The following is a 12,833-nucleotide window of genomic DNA, read 5'->3' as shown; positions in this document are numbered from 1 at the left end:
TGACAACGGGTTTAATGAACAGGTATAGAACAGCACGAGCCACGTCTCAGCCAATCACGATGCAGGTCCAGCAAACGTGTAGTGGTTTAAAACTGATAGCAGCCGGGACATGAGCTCTGTACAGCTCCATGTCACCGCAGAAATACCTCGGGACTGTATCAGCTTCTGTCAGCCTGTTTTAATCACCTTTCATCCAAATTAATTAATTCTTATAAAAGTTTTTTTTAAAGCCGTAAGATGTTTTTTCCCGCAGTGCTGATTGTTGCCAGTTGGGGTTTGTTGGCTTCTGTATCGGGGTCTCCCGCTGTGGAGGAAGCGTACAGAGCCGTGCTCAGCGTCGTGTCTCCAGGACAGCATTATCTGAACAGGGAATCCCTCGGCTCTGTCTTTAATACACTGGAGAAACGTGTGCAGTGTGGCGAAGTGTCGTGTGAAAAGGTAAGTTTTATTAGGCTAAACTCGCAGCCAGGCGAGAGAGCGAGGTCGCTCACTCCAAGTGCTGGGAAAGAGGTTGAGGTCCAAAGGCTATTAACTCACTGGCCCACGCTCACATATTGAAAGTAGATTTCTGTATGGGAACTTTTAAACAGATTTAGTTAGTAATGTGCCTCTTTACTGGACAGAATTTTTTGTAAGGGTAAGTTGTAAGGCTATATTTTTTAACTCTTAATTATTCTGTTTCCTCCTGTGGGAGTTTCTGAGACAGGATTGATTGTAAGCAACATTTACGAGAGCAGCTTTGCGATGAAGACAGGGGTGACATGGATAATACTTGTTCCAACAGCAGAATACCAACAAGCTTCCACTCAGCATAAGCAATCCACCATATTAAGGCCCCATTTTGTCACAATCTGCCTAAAAAAATCTGACGAAAAAAGCCGAAACACGTGGTCTCTAAATACTGAACAATTGTTACTTTTTTTGTGGTGATCTTGGCGGTCCTTGTAGACAAAAGCTGTCGTGTTATCCGCGCAGCAGATTCCCACTCCAGTAATGTCTGACAGTTTGCCCTGCTCAGTCCTGCGGGAGTCAGAGCTGACAGTTAAAGGTTCCTCACAGTAACTTTACTTTTTATTCAGTAATTTAAGTCAGTAATACAATAGGGCGTGTTTGTCAAGTCAGTAGGCAACGTTTGCTATGTTTGAGGAGTGTGTGTGTGTGTGTGTGTGTGTGTGTGTGTGTGTGTGTGTGTGTGTGTGTGTGTGTGTGTGTGTGTGTGTTTCACCCACCTTATGGGGACATGCATTTTCTCCTCATAAGGACGGAGAGTCCCCACAATGCAATTTAGGAATAACCAAGAGGATCTTGCAGGTCAGATTTAAAGCCTTTAGCCTGCTCAGGTGTGTTGCATCTCTGACAAGGTCTCAGCTCCACCATCAATTTCCTGAAGCTAAGGAGGAAACACAGCCAGCTTCAAGGACAAGTTAGGGCCGACCCTGAAGGTGCGTTCACACCAAAAGCGTTGCGAATTTTTTGCGCGAGTAGATCCCATGCAAAGTCAACGTAGAGACGCGAGTGGATGTTTTTCCGTGGTGGATGGCGGAAATGATAATGGTTTCCACAGAGTAAAGCCACGGAGATACAGCAAGCCGCGTTTGCACCACCTCAAGCTCAGTTCCCTCAACCTCAAGTCCCGCAACTGGCGGGTCAGCAGCCCATAACGGGGGCGCCACCGTACGGATGGGTTAGACCACAATGAAGACGGTGGGGCAACGTTGTGCTCTTAACTCGCATCACAGTGTTGGGCCAGAGTGGAGGCAAAGAAAAGAACAATGGCAGGGGTTCAGGCTACGGACTGGGTGCCCACACAAAATAAACACTTGCACTACTCCACATCTGAGGAGAGAGGACCCAGAGGAGGGCCAGACGAGTGACTTATAGATCAGATTGCAGTAGGTTTAGAATCAGGGACCCCAACGAAAACCATAAACGAGAAGGGGACCGTCCAAACTATGTGCATTTCAACACCTCGACATGACCGACAGGAGTGTAAGGACAGCTAAAAAAAAAAAGAGACCGCCATTCGTGTCCACATAACTTGCTAATGTTTGACCATATCCCATATAGTGCACACACACACACACACACACTGTTATGATAGGGTAATTTTATACTGTTTTTAATTGTGCCATACTATGCGCTTAGAGGAGTATCCAGTTGAAATGAGGGTTACAAATACCTGGAGACAACGGTTCTCTAGTACGAGGGTGATGTGAAGATCCTGGATATAGGTGGTTTTGCTTAGCTTCTTATAATATTTTTCTAGCTTTATATTAATTGCTTATACTGTTGAATTGTTCCACTCTGTTACTTTTATACACAATTATAATATATCCACTCTGTTACTGATATTATTTGAAAGGTTTACACAACATTTTTCTAGCTTCATATTCATTTCTTAGACTGTTAAATACGTCACACACATAGTTATGAACTGATAGAGCCCATTCTTCTAGATGTATATTAGTGTTTAGTTACAGAATGAATTATGTAAAAGGGGTATTGTTAATATAAAACATAATTATTAAAGGTACTGGTGGGTTGCACACTGCAAATTCAGAATAACTTCACATAGCAGATGGAATATGGGTCTCATAAGAAATATGATGTCTGCTTCTCAAAGTTAGGTACTGTGCCTCACAAACGCAACACACACTTGTTATAATGTTGTTACAATGAGAGACCCCCGCGAGGGCCCCCTCCTGTGAGAAGGGGTGGGAAGACGGAGCAGACGAGCGCCGGTCCGAGGTCAGGATGACGTCACGACATGTGGGTGCTTGGACGGTACTTGGCTGGAGAGGGAGAGTCATTTTGGGGTTTCAACCGGTGTGTTGGAGATGACTCCCGCTGTGATTGCAATCACACGGAGCTTGTATTTTACGTGTGATCAGAAATAGAGGAGACAACGGGAGAAGGTCATTGGCTGAATTATTCCGTTACCAGGCATCCAATTGTGCTGCACGCTAACAGTAGCACGAACAGAAACAAAACATCTCAATCTAAACTTAGCAGCTGTTGTTTTCTGTATGTGTTGTTAGGCTGCTCTAAACATCACTAATTTATTCACTATATTCTTTTTCTAAGGAAGATCCGTTTGTGTTTTTCCCTGGGCGTAGTGTGATCTATTGGATGCCTTTCACCAGCTGATCAGCGATCACTCCACCCACGGAGAGGATGAAACCCAAACGGGCACAACCAGTGAGACCATCAGTGTGTCTCAGTTCCCGGCTCTCGCTGCTGGATGCGTCCTGTACCTCTCCTCCCCTGGTCGGGTCTGCAGCGCGGTGAGGCAGGGGACGTGGGGACAGGAGGCCCAACTCTTCCTACGCAGACACACACATCAGGATCACCACGAAGAGTTGAAGGTCCTGCTTCAAGAGCTTCACGACCACTATGAGCCCTCAGACAGAGAGGTAAACACAGGACCACCGAGCGGTAGTTAGGAGACCAAACTAGAAGTCCTTATTTATGTATTTTCATCTAGTGTTGATCTATGGAAAACTAAACATTACCACTTTGTAATGTTTAAAAAAACGTCTCAAATTGTTTCCCCTGTCAAATACTGAATTTAATTGAAATAACTTATTTGAGTTCAACTTTTTGCAAAGGAAACATAACTCTAATAAATTGCTTGTCTCGGATCTCTGATGAGGTGCCGCCTGAGGACATAGTTCAGCGATAGAAGGGCACAAGCAAGAAAAGGTCGCCGACACATGAATTTGATTATGCAACAATGCTTTATGCTGTCTAGAAAATTGCCACTATAATTCACTCTTTGGCAACCAGGCAGCCAGTTTACGACCCTCCTTTCTCTCTGACAGTATGCTTCCTGGTTGTGGGTTATTGTGTGTGCATGGTAGGCTACTGGGTTCATGGCAGTAAATATCACACTACATATCTTATCACACTTGGTTGAGCAGCGAACCGTCGACCTGTACTCTGTCACATCGCTGTAGCAACCACCATCATCATTATGAGAAGAGCCCTCTTGAAATGTCTTGTTCTGCCGTATCAAGAGACACAAAATGTAATATCTGAATTATTATTATTTATGTTTTATTTTATTTTATGTCATCACCGTTATTATTTATAGCTGAAGACAGAACAATAAGGAGTTCTTAACAACAACAGTGCACACACTAGTTTGATTGTGTATTTCATAAATCAGGTTGAGCAAGAAGAGAAAGGTTTCAGGAAGTGACATCATGAACATAACGAAGTCGCCTTCTCAAAGCTAATATTATATATTCTACAATTTACAGTTGTCTGAGGGATCTGGCATAGTTGTATTCAGTTATCTGGCAAACCGTTCAATCAGAACCCCAAAAAGCTGTTCAAAACAAGACGCTACTTTTTAATCAAAATGGCAACCAAAAACAACAAAAAATTAGTTAAATGACAATTTGTGAAAAGTAAAAGTAGATGTAATTAAATTGCTTGTTTTGTCCATCCAACAATTCCAAACTACAAAGATATTTAATTTAGAATTAAATAAAGACTAAACTAGCTGAAACTGGAATAGGTTTGACTTCATTCCCTGAAAAATCTCTCAAAGCTCGAATTGAGTAAAACTGTCTTTTGTTTATATCCCTACCTTTGCTCTTTGTCCTTCCTCTCCCTTATTACCATGGTAACCAGAGCTGTGTAACAGCTGTTGACATCACAACAGAGGTCAACCCATCGTCACCAGACCAGAGACAGGAAGTGGGTGCAGTTTTGGGCCGCGTCCTGTATCACGCCTTGCAAGGTCACTGCTTCATTAGCCGCCCCCTGCCGGAGGAGAGCTTCTTCCTGGATTACATCATGGACCGTCTGGGGCCGGAGAACTTCACCGTCGAGGGTAAATAAATGTCCCTCAGAAACACAGAGAAACAGAGACACGGACACATGTATAGAGAGGAAATAGAGACCGTGTAAATTAAAAAAATTTTAAAGTCAGATTATCCTGGAGTAGTTTTGCTCATATGTGGGTTGTGTCCTTGTTGTGTAGATTTGGAGGCTTTCATGAGGAGCCTGGACCTCGGACAACCCCCCAAACATGAGCCCAAACACCAGGAAGACCAACACGCTGATCACGATCACAGTGGCTTCAGACGGAGGAAGAGGAGCAGCCTTGAACATCGCGAGAGGCACGGAAGAAACGGCACCTGGAATCAGGTACATCGACCAACACGTGGAACATGTTCTCTCACCGCATGATACATGTCCTTCACAGAGAAATGCAAGGTAACACACACAGCTGGTTGGAGCTAACCGGTCTTTTCTGTTCTCCCAGTTCTGCGCCTCAGCCGAGGAGCTGGTCCTGATCCACGGCCTGGCGGACAACGGCTCGGCCTCCTCGGGCCTGAGTCGGACGGACCTGGCTCGGCTCAGCCCGGCGCTCGTCCAGCAGATCCTGAGCGGAGCGTGTGCGGACATCACGGAGCCACCGACCCCAGACGGGCTCACCACGACTGAGAGTAAGGGTGCACGCTCTGAAAGGACCCTTTCAGATCCGACAGCTTCGAAGTCATGAGGTGTTGTTCACCTTCATCGTGGCAGGAGGGACAGATTGAATGAATAAAGGCTTTACATTTGTTTTGCATTGTTGCAGAATAGTAACTAGAATGGGCACTCGGTAGAGCGCATACCTTCGCATATCACAAGATTGGGCATTGAATTATGAACATTTTGGCATTAGTTGCATGCCAATTGGACAAAAATGTATCGTGCTATTGTAAAAAAAGAGTTTGACCTTTCCATGACCTTGACCTTGAACTTTGACCCGATTGATCCCAAAATCTAATCAAATGGTCCCCGGATAATAACCAAACATCCCACCAAATTTCATGCGATTCAAGAACATTTTGACCAGTTCATGACCTTTGACCTTGACCTTTGACCCGATCGATCCCAAAATCTAATCAACTGGTCCCCGGATAATAAACAATCATCCCACCAAATTTCATGCGATTCGGTTCAATACTTTTTGAGTTCTGCGAAAGATTTTGACCTGTTCATGACCTTTGACTTTTGACCCGATCGATCCCAAAATCTCATCAACTGGTCCCCGGATAATAAACAATCATCCCACCAAATTTCATGCGATTCGGTTCAATACTTTTTGAGTTTTGCGAATAACACGCATACAAATAAATAAATAAATAAATACACGATCAAAACATAACCTTCCGGCATTTTCAATGCGAAGGTAATGAAGGTATCCAGGCAACAAAGACCATGTCTTCGTGACTTGTTGATAACTGACCCCCCCTCCCCCCTCTGCTATTCTCTTTTTCTCTTGTAGAATACGTCTATGCAACCATTGCCAACATGGTGATAACACTGACGTCCATGTTTGGCATTGTGTTGCTGCTCTGCACCTCCTTCACCAGTGTGTTCCAGTTCTGTATCCAGTTCTGCATCAGCCTGGCTGTCGGTTCCCTGACTGGAGATGCATTACTCCACCTGACACCCATGGTGAGTGATTTAAACACATTTAAAGATCTGACAAGCAATTTTTTTTTTTTATACAAATAATTTAGCCTTGGAGGCTGAAATTCATTGCAGCTATATGATATTCTTCATAAACACACCGGGGCGTTTTGTCACGGCATCAACAATCATGGTGACTTTCACGCAGCATGTACTCATTTTGACTTCTCCCTCTGGTCTGTGTGTCCAGTTTTTAGGTTTGCATTTGCACTCAGACAACACCGGCAGCCACAAGAACTCACACGCCCCGTACCGGGAAGAAACTCCAGACTACATTTACAAGATGTTGGTGCTTCTTGCCGGGATCTACTACTTTTATCTGATGGAAACAATCTTCTCTTTGGTGGCATATGAAGATAATCATCACCATCATCAACACCATCATGGAGTAAGAGAAGAAATAATACACAGAATTAGGCGAATCAGAATTGAAAATATTATTCAAATCAAAAAGTTGGGACTTTTAAAACGTTGCTTCGGAAATTATGGGATCCTGTCCTTCATTTGTGGAGCAAAATCTTGTGAGGAAAAGTAAAAAAAAGAAATGTTACTCAATATATTGTCTCTCTCTCTCTCTTAAGGAAGAATCAGAGCCCCATCACTGTGACCATGGGCAGGTTTTAGAGATGTATGAACAGGAGAGGAAACAAAAAGACAAGTCACAGTCGGCGTCGAAGGCCGACCTGGTGAGAAACACTCACAGCGTCACTTCACCAACACTAATCAACATGAATTCAAGAGCTGCTGCTTGATTTCAAGGGGCTCTCAAACACCTCTCAATGTAGCAAAAATAAACACAAGATTTTAAACCCGTTGATCAAAACGTGTTTAAGTATGTTAATCTGTCAACAAATAATATTAAAATGTTGAAAAAATGTCACATTAGTGTGTGAGGCCAGCCCAAAAACCAGCCCAAACCCAGCCAAAACCCAATAAAACCCAAAAAAACAAGCCCAAAAGCCCAAAAAAATATCAAAACTCAGAAAACAAAATATGCCTGTGCAAAACCATATACACTGCTTTTAGTCCATTAGCATTTTGCCAAATGTATATAAAAGTATAATAAAGTACACAATTAAATGGTTAATAAATAACAGCATTTTTAGCATTTTTTCAAGTTTTTATTTCACCTAGGTTTAAAATGGTTGTTTGTAATTGATATAGTATAATAATTAGATAAAATAAATAACTGAAAATAGTAAGCCAATTCACTGGACGACAAATAAATCGAACCTGATGCTTCTTCTTTCTCTTTTCTTCCTTTTCTCTTCCCTTCTGCCTCCTGTCTTTGAACTTTTTTTTGTACTGTGCATACTCTGTAGTTATGCATTACCTTATTTCAACTGAAACACCTTATCATGTTGCTTCAATTTTTTTATCAGATTATTTATCCTTCAAATATGTACGCACTCGACAACTGGAGAGCGGAGCATTCACAGCATTGTTTTTGTGTTTGCTTTTGTTGATTTTCATGTGCGTGCGAATCCGCGAATTTGTTTGGTTTACCAAAAAAAAAAGGTTTGTATCATCATATCATTATCCATTCTTTAATTCATCCTTTTTTCTTTTTCATTCTTTTTATATTCTTTCCCCGTATTTAGCCTTCTTTAGCCCACTTTCCCAGTGTAGCAGAAACACTAACTAACCAGACCTAGTTTGACGGGTGGATGAGGAGGAGACTGGGAGGAGAGGAAGCTTGTGTGTGTGTGTGTGTGTGTGGCGTGTCCCCATGTGTGTGTGTCTGTGATCTCTGGAGTCAGTTTGGGGGTAAAATTGGAAATTAAATTTAAAATATGGATTTTTATTTTTATTTAAGATATTCATGGTAATTTGCATGCAAAATAGGGTCTACAGGACAAAATTCAACCAAATTCAACCACTAACACTTCAAAAGTAGCCCAATTCCGCGGGAAAACCGCGGACCTGGCAACACTGGTGTGAGGGCCACATGGTTACATTCACATGGAATCAGGCCGCAGACAACAAACACTAGTGACGATCAGATTAAATACATCACATTCATTTGTGACGATTATATTATGAAACTACTCGAGGAATGCATGTAACTATTAAAATGCATCGTTCTCTTATTATTCGCTAACTTAAACAACGTTCTACTCGTGTGAGGGAGTTGCGTAACGTCAGCGTTACCGGTTTATTCTGCACTTGACCGCAAACAACGATTTGCCGTTTTTTTTGCCGTAAACCATCTGCCCGACTCCAAGTGAATGCAGCATAATCCATTCCTGATTAATGCCATGTCAATAACAGGATTGTTACTGAATATTTATTAGGTCGGCAATGAAGACGATGAGAAATCTCTTTCAGAGCCGAAAGAGCGCACCAGAGGCAAGTCCAGTTATCTCCAGTACAACGAACAAGCATCATCCAGGTTGTGACGGTGCTGATCATCGCGGCTCCTCGACCTTTAACGACCTCTGTGTCCGCCTCCACAGAACAGCGTCTGCTGCCTTACATGATAACTATCGGCGACAGCATCCACAACTTTGCAGACGGCTTGGCGATGGGCGCCGCTTTCTCCCTGTCGTGGAAGTCCGGTCTGGCCACATCGCTCGCCGTCCTCTGCCACGAGCTACCACATGAACTGGGTAAATAAAGCCAACGCACAAAAGACGAGTCTGTAATGCCCTGTTCTGTGTCTCCTCTGTTTCTTCTCTGTGTCTCCTCTGTCTTGATTGTTCATCAAGGAAAGTAAGAATCTGGTGATATTCAAAAAAAAATTTAAAGACATGACTTTGGACAAGTACAGACGTATCAGCATTGATGACGCATTATAAGTAACGGATAATGGGGACAAGCTTTTTTGTTTTTGTTTTGTTGATTGTTTTATGTATATGTAGGTATGTGTGTGTGTATATATGTTTATATGGGTGTGTGAATTTGTATGCATATGTATATGTATATATATATATATATAGGTATATGTAATGGTTCTCTAAAATAAGTATTTTCATGAAAGCATAGGTTAGGGCACTTATAAGCTTGATAGCTTCAGCCTTGACCCTTTCGGTCGGCCACTTTCTTCTTTTGTTGAAATTTTGATTTTTGTATAGTATTGCTGATCGAAATTCCCTTCACCTGCCCTCAGCCACTCTTGTCTCGTTAGTGTCTCATGCCGTACACCTGTGTTCCCCCCCCTATATATTGTGCCAGTCTTTCCTTTGTCTCCTGTTGGATTGTTGTCTGTAGTTCTGTCTTCCTTGTTCTTCTTGTGCCTCGTGTTTTTAGCTCTCTGGCGTTACTATTCCTGACCTCTGATTCTCTGCCTGCCCCTTTTTAGACTAGTTTTCTTTTTGGAACCTTTTGCCTCAGTAAAGAACGTTTTGTTGTTGTTGTTATTCACATCGAGTCCGGTCCTGTTTCTTTGCACCTGAGCCTCACCCCGTGACGTGGTCATTGGAGATGTCCTAACGTCAACCCTGTGTCCCTCCAGGGGATTTTGCCATTTTGCTCCACAGCGGCGTGTCCGTCCGCAAGGCGTTGCTCCTGAACGTCGGCAGCGCCATGACCTCGTTCGTCGGCCTGTACATCGCTCTGTCTGTCGCCACTGACCTCGCCACCAAACAGTGGATAGCGGCCATTTCTGCAGGGCTCTTCCTGTACGTCGGGCTGGCTGACATGGTGAGTGTTTGTCGTCGGGGAACAACTCGACCAGGACTATTGGTCGGGCAACTCGCACCTTGACTGGCATCAACAGGAACTCCCATCTCTCCTCTTTCTCCTTCCAGCTCCCCACCATGATCCACATCAGCAACAAGAAACCCTGGCTGATGTTTCTGCTGCAGAACCTCGGCCTTCTGACCGGCTGGGGCACTCTGTTGCTGCTGTCACTTTACGAAGACAGAATCAGCTTTTAAAGCAGACCAGCCGGTTAAATGGGTTTATTTTACTCGTGATGTAATCTATGAAGATCACGACTGGGTGTTTGTGGACATTCCTCGTGAATGACCGCGGTGAGACCCTCGGTCGTGTTGGCATGAACAGCCTGGAGAACTAATCCAGTCAGATAAATTAATAAATCTGTGTGCGCTCAAAATGCCTTAACGCCCAAACCTCTCGACCGTATTTGTGTTTTTTTTTTACTCGCGGCTTCCTTGTGGACCTTCCTGTATATTTATAGCAAAGCAGTGGATTGTCATGGTAGTAATGGACAAAATATTAGAGAAAAACCTCCAAGACAGCAACACCATGAAATGCAACTCGTCAGTCAGTCTCTACAAAACTGAATATAATTCATGTTTGTATGATGTAGGATTTATTACAGAATCTCTGTGGTGGTCTAGACTAGAATATCAGTGTACATATTAGAGTTTTATCATTTAAATTTTGGTTAGAAGAAATATTGACCATACCTTTTTTTAAATGCTGAGATTGGTTACGGTCCCTGTAACACGAGGCTGTTTTCTGCCAGAAGCAATTTCTTTTATTTTGTTGCTTTTGAGAACCCATGAAATGTGAAAACGACACCAAGATTCAGAATACACGTTTTGTTTTCTTCCTAGTTTCCTAGAGTACTTACATGTCACATGTAATACATCTGTACAGTTATTTGTTATGCTTTTTATTAAAAGTGTCCGTTGAGAAAACATACACAAATAAAAGAAATTGAAAAAGCAGTTATGCAGTTTGAGTTTATAGTATTTGCTGAACTACAAATCCCACCACACAAAGCATGACGGTAAATGTATAAACATTTGTTTATAAATGTTGCTGTGCGATAAAGTATATTTTATATTCTGCCTTGTTTGGAAAATTAAAACTCTTTCAAAAACCCTTATGTATTTAATGCATGCGAGACCTGTCAATCAATTCGTGAATAATTTAAGCACCGGATTGACCCTTCACCCTTTGTAACCTCCTTTCTTAATCTCTATGTGAATGAAGCGAGAAGCAGTGGAAGCCGTGGAAACTAGATTGTCTCAGTATCTGGTCTAATCTGCTCCGCGTGCAGGTGAAGTGAACGTCTTCACGGGGGCCAGAGTCCACTGACAACTCACACAAACGCATCAAGAACATGAGGGCCGCTGTCTAATGTCCTCTCAGAACAAAATGACCCATTTAATGACGAGTTAGGTCGCGTGCTAATCCTTTAAGCGCGTGCCGTAAAAAGAACCAATTGCAGATTGCTGACGGAGAGAAAAGGATTTCCCTGCAGTCAGCTCTCCAACACAAGCGATCCATAACTTTTTACTTCGACAGTTCGTTTTCAGAGGTTGTTTTTTTACGAGCGCCCCCCCCTCCCTATGAGTCATGTAACTTACTCTCCAATAAAATACCTCTCAGACCTTTGAGCATATCGTAAATCGTACGACAAAATACATCTTTTGGCTGAATTGGTAGTTTAACAACTTCATGAAGATGTTTATTCTGCCAGTGACACACACAGCTGCATCAAAAAGTGAGTATTTCAGTGAATGGCTGTTGTTAAGGGAGCTGATGGGGAGAAGACATCAGGGTTAGAACAGTTACTGCAGGTGTTTGAACGATCAGCATGCAGGGAGGGAGCAATATAATGAGTCTTACATCACCGTGTCCTGCCAACTAGAAGCCATGTGACATCACTCAGTCGGTCAAACACAAAATAACTCAACTGGTGAACAGAGTTAAATGAAATTGTGCACAGACATTCATGATCCCAAGAGAATGAACCGATCCAGTGCTTTGGTTTTATGTGGCCGCTCAAAGTTTCGGCCTCCATACCCAGAACACCTCGGTCAGGCTGAGGGCTCTCGAAGAGCTCCTGGGGGGACGCCATCCCGCTGTCTTCTGATGAGTGGACTCTGCAGAAATGGCTGTTGATTTTGCATTATTAAACATCACTGCCACTGACCTGTCCCAGAAAAGGGATGACTTCATAGTTATATGGTGGGAACGTGACCATGAGTTTGTTTTCCTCTCTACGGCTCAGTTTGCTGACAGAGTTCGCCAAAGAGTCCCGGTGTGTGTACATACATTTGCTCAATAGGCAGATGTCTCCACATTTTATGACATGCGGTCAGAGTCACAGCAGATATGTGAAAGCCAGAGTCCACTGTTAAAACCCGGCGACACGCCGCCTCATTCTAAAGAGCATGTTTTGGTTTTTAACAGGATTAATTTGCATGACTAAATTATTTTTTTAACAGGCTGCATGTTTGACATTTCTCTTCCCTTCAAAGGGTTTACACTTGGCCTGGTCTCCAGATTCGTATTATGGGAAACACACATTCTGGAGCCAGGAGACGGTTTACTCCTCGGCTTTAGAGAAGAAGAAAAATGGCCAAAACATCATATTTACAGACATGAGAGCTTTAAGTGCAGAATGGTGCTTAATTTAACGAAAGTAAAAATCATGTTTT

General features: G+C 42.9%; 1 protein-coding gene across 1 annotated transcript; it reads left to right on the top strand.

Annotated features, from left to right (window-relative positions):
* Positions 1–237: 237 nt before the first annotated feature.
* On the top strand, positions 238–10,493 carry slc39a4 (solute carrier family 39 member 4). The gene is made up of 12 exons (XM_056436101.1): positions 238–438; positions 3,117–3,413; positions 4,639–4,840; positions 4,991–5,157; positions 5,276–5,459; positions 6,287–6,459; positions 6,665–6,862; positions 7,056–7,160; positions 8,769–8,823; positions 8,931–9,083; positions 9,929–10,116; positions 10,224–10,493. Exons 1-12 carry the CDS (start codon positions 238–240, stop codon positions 10,350–10,352), a joined length of 2,052 nt encoding a protein of 683 aa, XP_056292076.1. The 3' UTR covers positions 10,353–10,493.
* The last annotated feature ends 2,340 nt before the right edge of the window (positions 10,494–12,833 follow it).

Source organism: Pseudoliparis swirei, chromosome 1, assembly GCF_029220125.1.
Source record: "Pseudoliparis swirei isolate HS2019 ecotype Mariana Trench chromosome 1, NWPU_hadal_v1, whole genome shotgun sequence".
NCBI lineage: Eukaryota > Metazoa > Chordata > Actinopteri > Perciformes > Liparidae > Pseudoliparis > Pseudoliparis swirei.
The sequence above is the reverse complement of the archived record's forward strand: the minus strand, read 5'-3'. Positions and strand labels throughout refer to the sequence as shown.

Bases quoted from the DNA above. Each gene is read 5' to 3' on its own strand.
- slc39a4 (XM_056436101.1), top strand. From the start codon at position 238: ATGTTTTTTCCCGCAGTGCTGATTGTTGCCAGTTGGGGTTTGTTGGCT. The intron at 6,460-6,664 runs GTGAGTGATTTA...CTGTGTGTCCAG, and splicing joins TACTCCACCTGACACCCATG to TTTTTAGGTTTGCATTTGCA. The intron at 7,161-8,768 runs GTGAGAAACACT...AATATTTATTAG, and splicing joins CGGCGTCGAAGGCCGACCTG to GTCGGCAATGAAGACGATGA.